The sequence below is a fragment of the Drosophila nasuta genome, chromosome 3, assembly GCF_023558535.2.
Source record: "Drosophila nasuta strain 15112-1781.00 chromosome 3, ASM2355853v1, whole genome shotgun sequence".
NCBI lineage: Eukaryota > Metazoa > Arthropoda > Insecta > Diptera > Drosophilidae > Drosophila > Drosophila nasuta.
Window position 1 is genome coordinate 35,729,900 of NC_083457.1, and position 17,695 is coordinate 35,747,594.

General features: G+C 38.7%; 6 protein-coding genes across 9 annotated transcripts; 4 read left to right on the top strand and 2 right to left on the bottom strand.

The window, feature by feature from the left end:
• Positions 1-830: 830 nt before the first annotated feature.
• On the bottom strand, positions 831-4,452 carry LOC132792812 (rho GDP-dissociation inhibitor 1). Its single transcript, XM_060802306.1, is given in 6 exon segments — positions 831-1,126; positions 1,744-1,858; positions 1,930-2,010; positions 2,012-2,040; positions 2,110-2,303; positions 4,265-4,452. Coding segments are annotated over 5 exon segments (606 nt in total). The 5' UTR covers positions 2,294-2,303; positions 4,265-4,452; the 3' UTR covers positions 831-929.
• Positions 4,453-4,923: 471 nt separating this feature from the next.
• LOC132792810 (metaxin-2) lies at positions 4,924-6,167 on the top strand. Its single transcript, XM_060802303.1, is given in 4 exon segments — positions 4,924-5,082; positions 5,140-5,373; positions 5,375-5,713; positions 5,715-6,167. Coding segments are annotated over 4 exon segments (813 nt in total). The 5' UTR covers positions 4,924-4,995; the 3' UTR covers positions 5,868-6,167.
• Positions 6,168-6,310: 143 nt separating this feature from the next.
• LOC132792796 (polycomb protein Su(z)12) lies at positions 6,311-11,652 on the bottom strand. Of its 3 annotated transcripts, none has more exons than XM_060802281.1 (6): positions 10,945-11,632; positions 10,828-10,874; positions 10,263-10,770; positions 9,114-9,987; positions 8,146-8,984; positions 6,311-7,178 (listed from the first exon to the last, which is right to left on the bottom strand). In XM_060802281.1, exons 1-6 carry the CDS (start codon positions 11,180-11,182, stop codon positions 6,928-6,930), a joined length of 2,757 nt encoding a protein of 918 aa, XP_060658264.1. In that variant the 5' UTR covers positions 11,183-11,632; the 3' UTR covers positions 6,311-6,927. The 3 variants fall into 3 exon arrangements, with proteins under 3 accessions (XP_060658264.1, XP_060658266.1, XP_060658265.1); XM_060802283.1 differs by having other exon boundaries at positions 7,035-7,461; positions 10,945-11,652; XM_060802282.1 differs by having other exon boundaries at positions 7,035-7,467; positions 10,945-11,652.
• Positions 11,653-12,002: 350 nt separating this feature from the next.
• On the top strand, positions 12,003-12,986 carry LOC132792813 (probable prefoldin subunit 6). 2 transcript variants are annotated; one of them, XM_060802307.1, is made up of 4 exons: positions 12,003-12,126; positions 12,290-12,423; positions 12,487-12,712; positions 12,781-12,986. In XM_060802307.1, the coding sequence occupies exons 2-4, from the start codon at positions 12,351-12,353 to the stop codon at positions 12,857-12,859; spliced, it is 378 nt and encodes a 125-aa protein (XP_060658290.1). In that variant the 5' UTR covers positions 12,003-12,126; positions 12,290-12,350; the 3' UTR covers positions 12,860-12,986. The 2 variants fall into 2 exon arrangements, with proteins under 2 accessions (XP_060658290.1, XP_060658291.1); XM_060802308.1 differs by having other exon boundaries at positions 12,020-12,121.
• A 188-nt stretch (positions 12,987-13,174) lies between these two features.
• Positions 13,175-15,137, top strand: LOC132792801 (Golgi reassembly-stacking protein 2). The gene is made up of 2 exons (XM_060802290.1): positions 13,175-13,369; positions 13,536-15,137. The coding sequence occupies exons 1-2, from the start codon at positions 13,324-13,326 to the stop codon at positions 14,987-14,989; spliced, it is 1,500 nt and encodes a 499-aa protein (XP_060658273.1). The 5' UTR covers positions 13,175-13,323; the 3' UTR covers positions 14,990-15,137.
• Positions 15,138-16,024: 887 nt separating this feature from the next.
• Positions 16,025-17,676, top strand: LOC132792802 (ryncolin-1-like). Its single transcript, XM_060802291.1, has 3 exons — positions 16,025-16,158; positions 16,228-17,405; positions 17,476-17,676. Exons 1-3 carry the CDS (start codon positions 16,087-16,089, stop codon positions 17,588-17,590), a joined length of 1,365 nt encoding a protein of 454 aa, XP_060658274.1. The 5' UTR covers positions 16,025-16,086; the 3' UTR covers positions 17,591-17,676.
• The last annotated feature ends 19 nt before the right edge of the window (positions 17,677-17,695 follow it).

The window sequence follows — 17,695 nt, forward strand, 5'->3', positions numbered from 1 at the left end:
ATTTTCGTTAATGCAAACAAGAAGTTATCATAAATGTTTCAGTTGAGCAACACAAAATTGCACATAGAAAGCTTGTGTTAGTTCTATTTAAATACATTTTTTATTCTCATTGCTTTTCAGTTGCGTTTTCTTCATTCGCTTAAATTGTACACAAATTACACAGACAGATAGTTAGAATACGAGTACAGAGTGTAGCATTTTATTTATTTTGTAAGTTTTACATTAATCATTAATCATTAAATCAAAATGCTCTCAACAATTACACTTGCAATACATTCATTATTATTATGAAGATGTGTCTGCAATGAATACATCTTTGGACATTGGTATTAAATTTTAAATTGAATTCTTACATACAAATACAAATCAAAAATGGGGGACATTAATTATGTTAAATACAAGGCAAAATGCACAAAACTTTCTTAAAGTTTATTTTGTTTATCATTAAATCAGTTTCGCAAATTTATGTTATACATATCCAATGGCATTTCAAAGTGACTGAGTGTAGCGGTACAACTGAATGGCTAACTGATAGATCGATTGATTGACTGACTGACTGATTACGACTGACTTGACTGATGACGACTGTTTGACTTATGTTTACATATATGTATAGAAATATAGTCGAAAATTGCTTTTCATCAACACACACTCAAGTTAATATAGTATCAAAAATACTTTTCGTGGTCTCATTTACAAATTTGTTAAAATACAAAAATATTTTGATTAATACCGTTAACAAAAATACTTGACAAATTTTCGGGAATTTTGGGTAACATTTACAAAGAATTCTTGCAAAAGTAATTTACATAAATTTTGGTACAACAATGTTGTGTGTGTTTCCTTGCGGATGTGGAGGTTTTTTTTGTGTGTTTGCGTGTGTGTGTGAGTCTGAGTGTTTCAAGATGTACATGTGTGTGTGCGGTGTCTTATGCCCAGTCCTTCTTGATCTCAAAGGTCCAATCCCACTTCAAGTGTATGTGCTTATCATCATCCGTGAACACAGACGAGACAGAGTAAGTGCCACGCGAGACCATGCCCGAGGGCGCCTCTTCAGCTGGCGTCAAATAGAATTGGATTTCCTTCTTGGGCGGATAGGAGCCAACCATATGCGTCATCTTGTCCACTGCGATAAATGAATATAATTCGGATAAGTGTCTATGACAATGTAACAGATATTAATGGAATAAAGCAAACGGCTTACCCACAACTTAAAGCAATAGAAATGAAATTATCCATAAATTGTAAGGCATTAAACATATAGAAAAATATATTAAGTGTCTCATTACATTATTACTGTAAATACTGCAAATGCAAAGAGCACTATGTAAATCGCGCTAACTAAGTAGCACAACAGAGATGTTCCATCACACCAGGTGCTTGCCATTTCTGCCAAAGTCTACTAACTCTATGAACTGACTGTGACAACGATGTAATAGCTACTGAAATGCCATAATACAAGCCCATTCGCCTACTTCTACTCGAAAGCCCTACAAGTGCTGCGCTAACTAGGCTTACAAGAGACTGACCAAGCGAGTATCTCAATATCATTGACAACATGTAAATTAATATTGTTAAGCGATATCGAAAAGAGTTCTCAATATAAAAAAATACTTAATTATGTATAATACACGAGTTATTGGTATATAACATCTATCCAAAATCTACACCTTCTATATTTAATAGTTCCTCTCTAATTAGTATACTTCATTTAGTCGGCGAGAAGGTGAATGATTTGCTTACCAGGCACACCCATGCGATAAGTCTTCTGCACATACTTGAGGCCATGAACGATTTCGCGTTGCACAATAAAATCAATGCGCACCTTGTATTGAACACCTTCCTTGATCACAAAGAGCTGCGACAGAATAGATATATTAATTAATTGCAATTATGCAACCACGATTGCGAAAAGTAAGTAACACTAACCTGCTTTTTGAGCTGACTAATATCGCCACTTAAATCCAATTCCATATCATCACGTCCCTCCACGACTAGCGCCAGTTTTTTTCACAATCACCTTACGGGTATCATTAGGATCTGAATGAGAAATTAATAAAATAGAATTTTAAAAATATTTTTAATATCTTATTTGCTATTTACACTTACCGACAACAATCTTCTCGGCCTGTGCGGCACCGAGTAGTGCCTCCTTATATCTTCGCAGGCTCTCATCCTCCTGATCGGCAGCCATTATCTCTTCGATGGTCTTCTCCGGTGGTGCTTGGTAGTTGGAATCGTGCACATCCTCATCATGATGTGGTTCAGCGTGTTTAGTCTCTGTTTCAGCCATGGCACTTCAACTGAGCGATAAATATGAAAATGTATTAAATTTTCCATTGTAAATATGATTATAAATATATGTTCATGATTGCTTTCATATATATTTATAAACCACTTAATGTGGTTTTTATTTATATTCATGCTTTCAATGTACTTGTTAATCACCACAAAATTAAATTCATTGCAATAACTGACTGATAGACTCAGTGTTCCCCAAATATCTACCTACAGATGGATCAACTTTAAGGTCAGAATTCACTTTAAAATAATGCTGAAGTCGTTAAATAAAAGAAGTTGTCTAGCAAACATACAAATATTTTTATGAATATGGTTAACTTTGTTGAGTATTATGAAAGTCGAAGTGCGGATCTTGTATTATGTTGGACATTATTGATTATATACCCATTATTAACGCCTAAATGAACGATACTTGACTAAGCTTCATAGGAGTATAGAGCGAGAGAGAGGTAGAAAAAGTGAGCTGGACAAAATATTGATGCAGCTGGGTTCACATACTATAGAAGCTTGTATGTATGTGAAGCACAACCAAATACGAACACACAGCTACCGATAAGGCATAACTATGTGCCTGTATGTGTGTGTATATTCATGCTCCCACACATACAAACATGCAGAGCGATAGAGCGTAAGATGGTGCCTGGGGTGGGTTGAGGGGGAGTCGATGGGGTGGCGGGTTAGACGGCCGGCATTGAATAATATTGACCAGAATGAGTTGAGCACCAACACAACCACACATCTCACACTCTTGGCAGGGTTTTGTTCTTTACAGTTTTTTTTTTTCATTATCTGAGATTGTTATTGGTTTTGCTTTTCATTATCTAAATACACGTCGCTGGCTTTATGCCCATTCCCAATGTGTGCAAAGCGATAATTTCGTTCCATTTTCATTTCCATTACAATTTGTATTCCAGTCTTTACTTAAAATGGTTTCCTCTTAACTAACTGCATAACATTGTAATTTAAATATAGTTGTTGTGACTTATTATTGATGCTGTTTCTGTTTATTTGTTATTATTATTGCTATTGTTATTGTGACGCATGGTCGACGACAAAACGAGATAATAAAAATGTATTTTTATACAGTTTTGTATATTTTCGCTTGAGTTTTTCATTATATTTATTACTCAACAGAGAAAAAAACAAAGCATCGCTGAAATACGATTTCTGGGAACTCACTTTTGCTTTTCTTTGGATTTTTGGATTTTCGAATTTTTGTGTTTTCTTTTTTTTTTTGGCAACACAAATTCCACTTCTGCTATTGTATTTGAATTCAATTACAAAACGAAAATTAATTAAGTGTGAATGCAAAATGAACAGGCAACCGCAATAAGCACACATATACTCAGAAGATATGCATATGTCTGTGTGTCGTACATTAAGAAACAATCCCAATCATCAAAAGAAACATATTGAAATGTTAAATCCAGTCCAGCAAGAGTGAAAGAGATAAAGCGAGCGAAGAGTATAACAGAAGAGGCCACAAAACAAAAAAACAACAACGTATACGACCCCCCGCCAAAGAGTGATGAATTTTTGACGGGTGTGGGAGGGCAGCAAATTGTTCAAGGAAATGTACGCGTCGATGACGCTGCTTAGACAGGCTGCCAGCCTGCCTGCTTGATAAAGAAATGCACAGCACGCAACGCTACTAGAGGCCAGCAGCAGAGTCAGCGGCAGAGACCCAGACGCATGAATCACACACACCAACACACACAATCACACAGACGCTGGGGCCGGCATTAATAGCGCTCTCCGCTTCTGTTTGCCAGCAAATATTTTCGGGAGTGGCGCAGTTTTTGCTTGCGGATAGATAAGCAAATTATTCAAATATTTCGCATAATATTAGCTATTGTAGTATATTTTTTAGGTGATTTGCAATAAAGGAGTCGACACACACATTCACACATATACATTTGTATACTCATACTTTTACACATTCTGAAAGTGGACGCGTACTTACCTTTGTTTAAAGAAATATTGTCTGTATATGTATAATACTCCCAAATATCAGTTGTCGCACAATATCTCAATTTTTATAGTTAATATCAAAAATGTATATTATCTTTAAGATAAACAAGCAAAACACAAGGAAAAACGCGCAGCGAAAGGTGCAATAGAATCGTATCCAGCGTGGCCGCAGGTTGAATTTCGTAATATACCGTTTTGGTACTACAAATTATATACTGTGAAATACTAAAAAAAATTGCAAGGCATTTCCGAGCTGCTCAAATGAACTAACCGAGTGGTTCAAATTGTATGTATATTTAATTATCTTGAAAAAACCAAAACAATAGACAATCGGCTAGAATACAAAAATATCTCTTCAAAGAATTTAATAAAACAAAATTTTTTTTTTTAATCCGAAGAACATTACAAATTATCCTGCACCGGTATTTGAAAGGGAAGATTAATATGTATACCACAAAATATGAGAATGTCTTGTGATCAGAAACTAATCAAAGCAGAAACACATAATTCAATTTTACAAGTCAGGCTAATGCCAAAATATATTATATGGCCAATTATACAGAATACAAATATTACAAAATTTTATTTTTATGAGCAGTTGATTCCATTAGCAGCAGAGTGGCAGTTATTTGTGAACAATTTGCGGTAGGTTGGCATTCCTTGGTTGAACAGCTGTTTATTACTTCATCGCTGAATAAAGCATTTTTGTGAAACATATTTAAAATGCAAACTTCCCAGTACCTGAATCAAATGCATACTGCAGACAAACTATCCGAGGAACCATGGCCAGAAGACGCCACAATCTATCAGGTAAATAAGTGCCCGCAATTAATATGTACGTTGTTAACCATTATTATTTTGACATAGCCATTCGAGGCAGAACAAATTCTGTTGCCGGAGAACGCCAGTTGCCTGGCTGTTAAAGCTTATCTGAAGATGTGCAATTTACCATTTGGTATTCGATCCTGTGCTAATGCTGAGCATATGTCACCCGGTGGACGCATGACCAAATTGCCATTTATTCGAGCCGGCGCCTTTATTTTTGCCGAATTTGAACCGATTGTTAACTTTGTGGAGCAAAAGGATATGGCAATTGGCAGCTTTTTTAGATGAGGACGCGAAGTCAGATATGCGCACATATGTTTCGCTTGTGGAGAACATCTTTACAATGGCCGAATTGTACATAAGCTTCAAGAACGAACGTGTGTACAAAGAGGTAACTGCGCCACGCAATGGAATAGTCTTTCCCTGGCCATTGAGCATGATGCAGAACTACAGCAAACGTAACAATGCGTTGCGTCTGCTGAAAGTTTATCAGTGGAACGATTTGGATATCGACGATGTCATCGAAAAGGTATCAAAATGCTGTGAGACGCTGGAATACAAACTGAGGGAATCACCCGATACTCCTTTCTTCTATGGTGAAATGCCCTGCGAATTGGGATGCTATTGCATTTGGACATTTGTTCAGCATACTGACCACAAGGTTGCCCAACATGGCGCTGGCACAAACTGTGCAAAAGTTTAAGCATTTGGTGTCATTTTGCCGTTTCATTGATGAGAAATACTTTCAGACGAGGTGCCTGCAAGATTAGTTATCAAATGCTTCTGCTCCATGTTATAGTTTTTTGTACATACATAAATTTGGCACAGTGAATCACTAAAAATGATCGCATTTCACATTATCTGCATTTTAATTTCTTTAGCTTCAGCCATAATGCCCAAAAAAACATGAAGAGATCCATTTTAAATAATATTTTAAAACTTTTCTTGCAGCAAATAATACATTGGGAGCAACTAACACATTTTGAACGCTACAAAGTTGAATTTTAAAGAATTATGTTACGTTATGAATAAATACTAATACTTTTAAGTAAATAAAGACTTTTAATTTAGTTATAAAGTTGTTATTAATCCTTAACTATCTCGAAATATTATGATTCAGATGGAAGATGGTCTGTATGATTACTACAATATTTATTCGTTATCCGAATATGCTACCACCCAATAATTTAAACAAATTGAGTGCATTGTAAAAATATATATGCAAAATTTTATTCAGCAGTTCCTAAAATTGATTTGTTGTGGTTTTTCTTTAATACCTAGGCAAATTGTTGCTTTCTCAATTTTCGAAATATATGTATCGATATATTATAGCGCTAATTACAATTTGATGTTCACATACAGAATTTCCTCAATCGCACAGAGTGATTTATTACAAAATGTTGAATAATTTTTTTGCCAAAAGCAATGCAATATTTAAGTAACTGGCATTTATAAGATACGTGATAATTATGTAAAGTTAATCAATAAAATTAATATTAATGCAATCGTATTATTATAATTTTTGTTGTTATGGTGTGTTCTTTAGAGAAATGGGTTTTGTGGAAATCTTAGTAGATAGTTCGAAGACTTTACAAATGTCCAACATAAAAATAAAGTAAAGTGCATAAGATAAACTCAACATAATAATTAATAATAAAAATTTATATAAAATTGCTAGACAATATTTTTTTTGTCTGAACCTGAAAGGTACAAAACCAAACTGTAAAATCTAACGAAACGTACGTCATCCTTTTTCTGATCCTTCTTGTTTTTCTTCCGTCGTAGTATTCTTTGTTCTCAGCAGCAGCAACGACAGCAGCGCCGCTTGCGTCAGCGCCTCTCGTACTTTGTAACAGGCACAGACAGGCGCGTGCGCAGCCCATGTGCAGCGCTGCCGGCGGCACTGCTGTTCGATCTGCTGCGCTGCAATGAGACGCGTCGCTTGTTGTTGCTATTTGCTGGCAGTGTATGGTTATTGCTTTTGTTACGCGTCGTCGTCGTCGAACCGCTGCTCGCTGCTGATCCCACGTTGCTGGCGCTGCCATCGCTGTAGCGCTGCCGTTTGCTGATCACAGCAGTGTCTATGAATGTGCATGTGTGTGTGTAAAAGAAAGTGTAAAAGAGTTGGTGAAATGAATGTGCATTAAAATTGCTAGGTTCAATTATCATTAATTGGGGCAGCTGAACTCCCTGTAACTTCATCATCATCATCATCCCCTTCAACATCAAGATCATCATCTCGAACATCGTTAACACCATTCTCATTGTGATTTTGATTGTCACTGGCAGCAGCAACAACAACTGGCAAATCCACAGTGGCCATAGCCATTGCTTCCAGCTGCTCCACATCAGCCATTTCTGTTTCTGTTTCTGTGTTAGCCAAAGAAGGACAACAGTACAACAGTAGAGTACAAATGCAAATCCGAAACAAACGAAAGAGAGAGAAAAAATACACACATTGGGGCATTTTGCCATCATCATAATAATTTTGATAAATAAGAATTTGGAATAAAATTTGACGATTATTTTTTTCATCACTTGTGAATCGATTATTCTTGGTTATATCAATGAGAACCGCTATTGTGGATATGACGATGGCGATGGCGCAGAGTGATCTCAAAAATATGAGTGCAGAATTCAAATGCAAATGGAAATGAAATAAATGAGGTCTTTAAATATATTAAATATAGATCAAAGATATATTGATTAATGAAAATAAAAAAAATGTTATAATATTTTTATGAAATAATCCGAATTTCTTTATGTAATTTGTAAAAACACTATATTAAAAATTAATTTATGAAATGATCGAGAATTATGTTGAAAATGTATTTCTAATACATCAAAGCTAGAAAATTAAGTCGCTGACCAAATTAAATTAAGAGTGGGTTAGCAAACTATCTATAACTCGAACCTAGTACCAATGATCTATTTGAGATGAATGACAACACATTTGATGCTATGGCTCAGATGACGGAGAAGGAATGTTTTGATGCAGTCGATGCAAGCATGATAAATGATTGCAATTAATTTTAGCCCCTTACTTACCTTTCGGACTGAGCTTCCGCTTGGACAATGAGCTTGTGGCAGTTCTGCTTTCGGGTGCACTGAGCCGTCCACCGTTGGCAGAACGTTTCTGGCCCTGTTCGGAACGTCGCTCGCGTGTGCTGGCCAAATTGCTAACTGGCTGATCTGTGGCGCTCTTCTTGGCCACATTCTTGCTGCTGTTGCCAGCACTGTTCGCATCCTGGGCATCTAGTGAGGTGGCAGTGGCCGCAGCATTGGCCCGCTTCAGATTAGCCGGCATGCGTTTTGGCGGTTGCATGGCATTGGCTGCGTTGCCGCTGCCGCTGCCCGATGAGGTAGTTGCTGCATCATTGCTGCAGCTGGTCGCTGGTTTCTGCGGTGACTTCAGATGCTTCAGATCGTCCTGCTTCTTGTGCATGCCCACGTCCAGCCAGAACTTGAGCTGTGCCTCACGCTGACGCTGCATCAGCTCCTGGCCGGCGGCGTATTTGCTGAGTAGTCCTTGCAGCTTCTGCACCGTCTTGTACACTGTGTCGGCTGCAATCAAACCATAGTCGAAGAGGGAGCACATGTGTAGTATGAAGTTGCGATAGAGATTCTTGCGCACAATTTCGACACCCTTGGCATCCAGAAACATTTCGCAGGCTAACGGCAGCTGGCAATCGCCTACGAATCCGTGACGCATCACATGCAAATTCCACAACTTCATTAGCTCCTTTTCGCCCTCGTTGACGTCGGAGAATTCGTCGATCATTTGTATGGTCTTTTGGCGCAGCCAAAGCGGATCGCTCTCTCCTTCCGAGTCAATGTCCAGCTCCTTGGGATGCACTGGCAGGCAAGTTTCCGTGTGGTGATACAATCTGCAAGCAACGAAAATCGTAAATGCATGTGTTAGATAAATACAGGCTATGGCTTGTGTCTTAACTCCGTTTAAAGTTTAATTTTAGTAAAAGTTAATTAGAATTCTTCCTATTTTTCACGTGGCTCACCTGTTGTGTCCTGTTATATAAGAGCGTTGATTACTGATGTCATCCTCATCCAGCTCGAGGAATTCATCTAGGCAGGTCTTCTGTCGCCTTGGCCGACAAACCATTAGGCTGGTGACCGAGGTGCGCCTCACCGGACCGCAAGTGCGGGCAAACGATGAGCCCGACGGTCCAGCCAGATCATATGGCGAACCGGCATAGGAGCCATCATAGGCGTCATTGATAGTGACATCGATGCGTGCACCGCTGCCCGCTGGCTGGTACGTAAAGTTGAAGCGAGCATGGCAGAGTTTCAGATGCTTGAGTAGTGCATACAAACGCAGGCAGTCCAAGCCGCACCAGGGACAGTTGAGTTCCTGTGTGTACTCGGTTTGTTGGCGCGTATTGTTACTGTACATAAAGTTATAGACGATTTGTATGTGCTCCGGTGTTGCCTTGCAAATGCTGCTGATGTTATTGCTGCCATTCTTCAAGCCACTGTTACAATGATTGTTGTTATTGTTATTATTGTTGTTAAGATTGTTGTTGTTATTGATGTGACTCAGTTCGGCATCCACATCCAGATGCTGTACATAACGCTGTAGCTCGGGCGCTGCAATAATGTCGGGCAATTGCTCATTGGAGAGTGTCAAATGGAATTTGAGCATGGGACTCTGCTGATAGACATCGTAGGTCAGCGAAAGTGGAATGTAGCTGTCGGGCATGGTCTCCCAGGTGCACTTCTTTGGTGAGAACGATTTGATGCTCGACGAATTCAATGGCTGCAGCATGGCCTCGTATTCGCCCTCGGTGATGAAACCACTTGACTTCTCATACAATATCAACTCGGAGCCATAGAGCTTTTCGCTGGAGCGCGAGCGCTTGTTTGGAGGCGTGGCTAAAAAACAAAACAAAAAATGTTGTTAAAATACGAGGACCAAAGCAAAAATTCCAAAACTGTCTCGAAAACTTTTGTCAGATTTTAAACGCAATAAGCTTATTTAATACTTAGAATACTTTATGCACTAAAGTAGTATATTCTTAAGTAAGTTGAAGCTAATTAAACAATTTTTTCTAGAAAGGTCTTTGTCTTAAAAGCGAGCTCAGACTAGCAAACAAAATTGTCTGCTTTAAATATGCATTTGATCTTTTTTTGACTGATAGCCGGCTCACCTGCATTCTCATCGTTGCATGATTGTGGCTGCATCTTGATGCGAAAGAGCAGCTTGTAGAGCGTGTGTTGCTCGCCCATCGGTCGCATCGTCTGCAACGGTATGCTGATGGTCGAATGCTCACCAATGCCCTCCTTGGGATTGTAGACAATTTGACAGCTTTTGCTCAACAACTCTTGGAAATCAAGTGTGCTATCCTTGCGCTTGCTGCGCGTTATCTTATATAAGGTGGTCTCCACACACACCGATTCACCGGCCTGACATAGCAACTCCTGTTCCGGCTCCTGATCGTGATCCTGGCGTGGACGCAATAGCAGATCGGTGTCGCTTTCCGGTTTGAGTTTCTCGTGCAGCGAATCGTAAATGACGTGCAGGTAGTTTTGGGTTACAGCCTCAGACTTTTGGGTGATGGTGTCCAGTATGGTGTCGATTTTAAAATTGGCGCGTTTCTTGTTGTTGCGCGACATTCGCTCTTTCATATAGCTGAGTGTGCGATTCAGAAAGATGGGCTAAAAGGAACAGAATATATAATATTATGCACTTTGAATGGGGAAAATGTAACTCACATTTGTCTCGTGGCGATTGCGAAGATAGCGATAGATCTGTGTGGGCTCTAGATGGGAATTTATAGTATTCATATTAATGAATTTAATTTGCATTTGCTTTGCACTTCAGTCACTCACTTTCAAAGGCCTGTAGAAAGAGTTCCTGCTCTTGTTGGTGTCCATTAAGTTTTGGATGCGTTTCCTGGGTTAATGCAGCAGCAGTTGCTACTCCCGATGTTGTTGTTGCTGTTGGCGCTGCCAACGCTTCGTGTGTGGCAGTTGTATCTGCTCCACTTGCCGCCAATCCATTGATGGCCACAGCAGCAGCATCTCCACTGTTGTTGTTTTCCTTTTCACGTTTTTTTGTTGGTGCCATTGTGCAGCAGGTGGGGGATGGAGTTGTAGAGATGGGGGAGGGCAGTTACACCTCAAACGCGCCGCTTGCTTACACACACACACACAACTCGCACTCACTCACACACACGCTCACGCAAACGCACACTACTTCACCCGTCTGGCTCGTAGCGTTGCTGCAATTTCAGCATATGAACTACAAACGTTGCATTTATTTGTTGTTAACACATTTTTCAGATTTGCACCGCTGCATAAACGAATGATGTTTTGTTTGTTTTTTTCTTCGTAATTTTGCTGCGTGTTTTTGCCGTTTTTCTTTTCGGCGCGAAACCTTTTGCTTTGTTGCAGCGTTACTGATGTTATTATGGGCGTCGCAGCACGGGACGACTGCATGACATGTGCTGCTGCCACTTTCAATTGCTCATTCTCCTAATCAATGATGGCTTTATAATAATTAAATCGCTACTACCCTATGTATAAAAATACAACCATTTATTATTAAACAAATGGTTTCAGCAATTTCTAGTTTTTTTTTTAGTTGTCCTTTCAAAATCGTACAGTGTAGTTCAGCCATCCGCGTAATTACACACCCTCAATCAGTTATTCAACACTGTAGTACCAAAATTGTATACAATTTCAAAGTGGTCACACTGCTTAATATAAATGAATTGCTTGGTTGCTTTATTAATATCAACTTAATAACGACAAACTAGCTTATGCTCTACTATTTACTTAATTATTATATAATTTATTATATTTTAATTCACTGTGTACATACATTTTATAAATATTGCAAAATTTGCTGCCAGCTGTTGCTGTTAACTGTTCTATACGGCAACTCTATGCATTAACAGAAAAGCGTGCAATGTTGTAGCGGCTGTTAACAGTTTCAGTTCCACTGCAAAATAGGAATTATTCAGTGCATTTTTTAAGTTTACAAATAAAATAATTTGTAAATCAAGTAAGGTAAATCCACTAATAAGGAGATTAATAACTGATGTATAGTTTTATAATCGCAAAATACATTTGATCTGCTGCCTATTTAACACCTTTCCCATTTACACACACATACACACACACTAACGAAATGTAAAATCCATTTAATTTTATTTTACAAAATATTTTGCAGGCCGGCAACTGTTTCTAAAACTTGGAAAATTCTAAATACACTTGCATAAGAAACAAACAAAATGGACAAAAACAGCGCGGCTTTGTACAAAAAAATGCAAGGTGAAGTTGAGTCATATCAAACCCTGCAGAAATGTAAGCACAAAATGAAACAACAAATTATGGATTCAAAATATGAACAACTTTTTTCATTTCCAGCTTGTGTTAAGGTAGTGAAGCAACGTGCTCTTCTGGAGAGTCAGTTGAATGAAAACAAGTGTGTTATGGATGAATTAAATTTACTTGGTCCTGATAACAAAGTGTACAAATTGTTTGGCCCTGTTTTGGTGAAACAAGAACTGGAAGACTCCCGTCAAAATGTGGGCAAGCGTATTGAATACATCTCCAAGGAGCTGAAAAGTTCAACTGATACGTTGGAGAACATGTAAGTTGTTTTCTTGGCAAGTGTTTTATTTTATAAAATTTATTGTCATAAATTTTTGTGTACTGCAGGGAAAAAGATATGCTGAAACATCGCGAAGCTGTGGCCAAGTATCAACAACAATGGCAAGTTGCAGCAGCCATGAAGTAAATAGTTGGAGAGCAATAAATTATTATTTATTAATCTTTGTGATTGTTTGGTAGGCATTAACGACAGTAAAACACAAACGCATTACATTAAATTCAATGAAGTACACGTAAAGAAAACTTAAAACCAATGAGTAATATAAATTCGTCTTATTTTTGAATCCTTAATAATTGGTGGTGTGACCACTAGCTCGAAAATATACATTTTAACAGATGTTGTTATATACCATAATATACAACTTCCACCTGGTTACACTGCCATAGAGATTGCAGAAAAACTTGTGAATCGATAGTGCTATCGTTTGTTAATGCATCTCTAGTGCGAGTGAGACAAACTGAGACCGAGAGCACTGAAATTTGTGCCACGAAGAACGGAATTCTCTTTTGGTGCCGCAATAGAATCAAACAATATTTTGTTGGCTGTGGTGTTGTCAGCAAATTTAAACTAATTAGCTATAAAAAAAAACAATGGGCTCAGGTCACAGCGTTCACGTACCCGGTGGTGGCACCGAAGGTAAGCAAGCAACGGAAGTAAATACAACCACGTAAACGATTTGTGCAGTTGTCTATGATGAGAGCCAATCATATGCACACACGCATACAAATACACACACATATACGTAAACAGACTGACGTCGAAGCAAAAGTAAATACAATAATTTATACAATTATCAATTTAGGCTACCACGTACTCAAGGTGCAAGACAATTCGCCTGGCCAGAAGGCCGGACTGGAGGCATTTTTTGACTTTATCGTAGCCATCGCCGGCACCCGGCTCGACCAGGACAACGATATGCTGAAGGAGCTGCTGCGCCAGAATGTCGATAAACCGGTTCGTGTCACCGTCTATTCAAGCAAGACACAAACCATACGTGAGCTCACACTGACGCCCTGCAACAATTGGGGTGGTCAAGGACTGTTGGGCGTCAGCATACGCTTCTGTTCGTTTGAAGGCGCCAACGAGAATGTGTGGCACATCCTCGAGGTACACCCCAACTCGCCTGCAGAGCTGGCCGGGTTGCGTGCCTACAGCGATTATGTGATTGGTGCCGATGCCATACGTCATGAGAACGATGATCTCTTTACGCTCATCGAGACGCACGAACAGCAACCGCTGAAGATGTATGTCTACAATCTAGATGATGATGCGTGTCGTGAGGTCACCATCAAACCGAACACTGCCTGGGGTGGCGAAGGAGCTCTGGGATGTGGTATTGGCTTTGGCTACTTGCATCGCATTCCCATTCAACCAGTGCCGGCGACAGCAACACCAGCTGCTGCCACGCCAGCAACTGCAGCAGTGGCGCCTCCCCAGGCAGTGCCTTTGGTGGCTGCAACGGCGGCTACAAGCGCAGCCGTTGTGGCACCAACATTGCCTTATATACCACCGCTGGCCAACACTTTCGGTGCGGACGTGCGACCACCAACCATTGAGCCACCAGCACAGAGCATATTCAAGACATATTTCAATCCCGATGACGCAACAACAGATGCCTTAAGCACAGCACTCGAAACGCAAGCTGCCATTACAGACACACCGCCCACGGAAGCAGTAGAAACACCAGCGTTGCCACCACAGCCAGTGCAACCGCCACAGCCTGCAGCTCCAGTTCAGCCTGTGTTGCCTCCTGTAGCAGTTCCGCAACCTGTGCTCCCTCCTGTTGCTGCACAGCCACCTGTGCTGCCTCCTCAAGCTGTGGCCCCACCAGCAAACATCTACATACCCGGCGTCTTTGATCCGAATGCCCAGCAACAACAACAACAGCAGCAACTCAATCAAGCGGGTCTAGGCGGCATTCCCGCAGCCCAATTACCGTTTCCACAGGCAACAACGGCCACGTTACCGCCACCCGCAGTGCCGATGTTCTCCATGGCCTCGCTGCCCCAACAGCAGCAGCAACAGATCTACATGTCGGCACCAGCCACCTTGTCGTATCCGACTGCAGGTGCCGCTGCCCAAACGGTGCCTTCCTATCCCCAAGTGCAGCCATCGATGGGCGGTCTATTTCCCACGCAGCCAACGCCAATGCCACCCCAAATGGCGCACGTCTTTGCACCACCGCCACAGCAGCAGCAACCGCCAGCGACATCGATTAGTGGCGAACAGAATTTAACTGGTGGAGCGAGCAACTAAAGGACAACTTAAACAGCGATTATTAAAAATACCGGACGAACTCTTTACAAATTGTGTCGTTAAGTTTGACATCTGATTGTTTTATATTTTATGAATTTCTTATTCTTATAGCGAATTAACGAAACGTAAATGAAAAATCACGAGTGAATGCTGTCGAGTTATACATTTCATAATAAATACAATTACATACACACACATATTCACGAAAAAAAAAATATTTAAATAAATGCTACATTTAAAATACATAAATTTTGTGCATCTACTAACATATGAATTTCTGCATTTGTCTAAATCTATTTTGTATGTATTGCACTGAACCAAAAATCTAAAAGAATATCTAATTTTTCATTATTTATGCTATGTAGAATTTAATATAATTATACAATATGGCAAGGGCAATCGGTAATATTTTTATTTTGTATTTTCTTATCGTTTCATCTCTGTATACAAAAAAAGCACACGATTAAACTGTTTTAATATTATGTAATTTCTCTGAAAATGTCTAATAATTATATAAAATTCTGTTAAGAAATATTTAGGTTTATTATTTTTTTTAGCATACATTGTTTACAATAAATATCTCGTTGATTTTAATATCAACCAGAGCTGAAATAAGGTCAATGTCCGATGAATGGGATTGTTGCTTATCAACTTTTTTAGCATTAATTAAATATGTACTTATTTCGGGACTGGTTGTTGAGCTCTTAAAATGGTTTGAATATAGAAAAAATATATATCTTCATAGATTATAATTTAATTATCAAATTATTATCGCTTGTTAAAATCATGAATTTCCTAACTAAATAGGTTCGTATATTTAATACTCTATGCAGGTTTACATTTTAAATATAAATGTATACATCTTTACATTTTTTAAAATAATTTTTGGAAGATATTTCTGGAGAAGTGAAATAATTAGATTATAAAAGGAGTTGGCTTCAAATTTCATTACAGCCTAAAGTAGAGTATCTGACTTGTTTATATAATAATTTCTTTATCTTTAGTTCCAGCTACAGTCTGTAATAAGTGAATTAACTTTTAACCAGCAAAAGCAAATAGTTGCTTAAAATTTACAATCAAATCGTCTTTCAAGTGAAATGCTGGCAACGAACGTGGTCTTAATTTTCGGCACTGTGTTCCTCTCATTGGGAAATGCGGATGAAAAAGTGGTAATTAAACAACGCTTACAATGTGCGTCAAGCTTATGGGATTGAGGATTAATAATCAAAATCTTATAGGGCTCGGAAAGTTTGGAGGATGAATTGGAACGCTGCCAGACAAAAGGTTTGGAACTGAACAAAAAACTAATTGAATTTAAATTTCAAATAATTGAATTGCAAGGCAAATTAGCATTAATCAAAGAGTTGCAAAATACAATTGAAGTAAACGAAAGGCAATTGAAAAGTAGCGAAGAAGCACTTAAATTTTGCCACAAAATGGCGGAGACTTCAAAGAATAATAGTAAAGAATGCCAACACTTCGAACCCACGAAAGGAATCAAACTCATTCCCACCAATGACACCAATGGCACCAATGACCCCAATGACACCAATAACAAAAAGAATGAGGAAGTTGATAAATCAACGAATAGCAAAAAGGATGAGGAAGTTGATAATTCAACGAATAGCAAAAAGGATGAGGAAGTTGATAAATCAACGAATAGCAAAAAGGATGAGGAAGTTGATAAATCAACGAATAGCAAAAAGGATGAGGAAGTTGATAAATCAACGAATAGCAAAAAGGATGAGGAAGTTGATAATTCAACGAATAGCAAAAAGGATGAGGAAGTTGATAAATCAACGAATAGCAAAAAGGATGAGGAAGTTGATAAATCAACGAATAGCAAAAAGGACGAGGAAGTTGATAAATCAACGAATAGCAAAAAGGACGAGGAAGTTGATATATCAACGAATTGCGATTCCCTTGGGTTTACTTCAGGTTTGCTGACCCTTAAATATGTGGGAGCCGACCCATTCTCCGTTTACTGCGATGGGGATACGGCTGGACCTGGTTGGATTTTAATTCAACAACGCATTGATGGTGCTGTGGACTTTTATAAAAATTGGGATGAATATCGAGACGGATTCGGCGATGTAACCGGAGAACATTTTATTGGACTGCAAAAATTGTATATGATGACCAACTATAAGCCGCATGAATTATATATCCAGCTAACGGACTTTAAAGATGAAATCTTTTATGCGCATTATGAGAATTTTCAAATTGGCAATGAGATGGAGATGTACAAACTCAAGAAATTGGGTAAAATGACAGGCAATGTTGCCAATAAATTAGTCGATCATTTGGGTCACAAGTTTTCCACACATGACATGGATAATGACAATTCCTCCGATAATATAGCAGTCCGGTATCATGGTGGCTGGTGGTTCTTTGAAAGTATAAAACGTTATGGATGGTAAATTTAAATAAAGCAGCCTAACAACTTTACTTTTATTGTTGACACAGTTTTCTGCTTCTCATTTTAGTAATTTGAATGGAAAATATTTGTCATCTCCAAGTACTACAGATCCACATCGACTGCACTGGCAATGGAAGAGCTATAAAGGCGTCAAAATGCTTATTCACCCAATAAGGAATTGAAATTTTTGGTTTTTTTTTTTAATTGAATATAAAACAATTATATATGCTTCCTGGCTTACATTCAATGAGACAGACGATAATATTTGCATTTAAATTTATTTCTAA

Coding starts and splice junctions, on each gene's coding strand:
- LOC132792796 (XM_060802281.1), bottom strand. CDS start 11,182: ATGGCACCAACAAAAAAACGTGAAAAGGAAAACAACAACAGTGGAGAT. Junction 10,875..10,944: donor CTTTCTACAGGCCTTTGAAA/GTGAGTGACTGA, acceptor ATTCCCATCTAG/AGCCCACACAGATCTATCGC. Junction 8,985..9,113: donor TATATAACAGGACACAACAG/GTGAGCCACGTG, acceptor CGTTGCTTGCAG/ATTGTATCACCACACGGAAA.
- LOC132792813 (XM_060802307.1), top strand. CDS start 12,351: ATGGACAAAAACAGCGCGGCTTTGTACAAAAAAATGCAAGGTGAAGTT. Junction 12,424..12,486: donor ATATCAAACCCTGCAGAAAT/GTAAGCACAAAA, acceptor TTTCATTTCCAG/CTTGTGTTAAGGTAGTGAAG. Junction 12,713..12,780: donor ACTGATACGTTGGAGAACAT/GTAAGTTGTTTT, acceptor TGTGTACTGCAG/GGAAAAAGATATGCTGAAAC.
- LOC132792801 (XM_060802290.1), top strand. CDS start 13,324: ATGGGCTCAGGTCACAGCGTTCACGTACCCGGTGGTGGCACCGAAG. Junction 13,370..13,535: donor ACCCGGTGGTGGCACCGAAG/GTAAGCAAGCAA, acceptor TTATCAATTTAG/GCTACCACGTACTCAAGGTG.
- LOC132792802 (XM_060802291.1), top strand. CDS start 16,087: ATGCTGGCAACGAACGTGGTCTTAATTTTCGGCACTGTGTTCCTCTCA. Junction 16,159..16,227: donor GAAATGCGGATGAAAAAGTG/GTAATTAAACAA, acceptor AAAATCTTATAG/GGCTCGGAAAGTTTGGAGGA. Junction 17,406..17,475: donor AGTATAAAACGTTATGGATG/GTAAATTTAAAT, acceptor TTCTCATTTTAG/TAATTTGAATGGAAAATATT.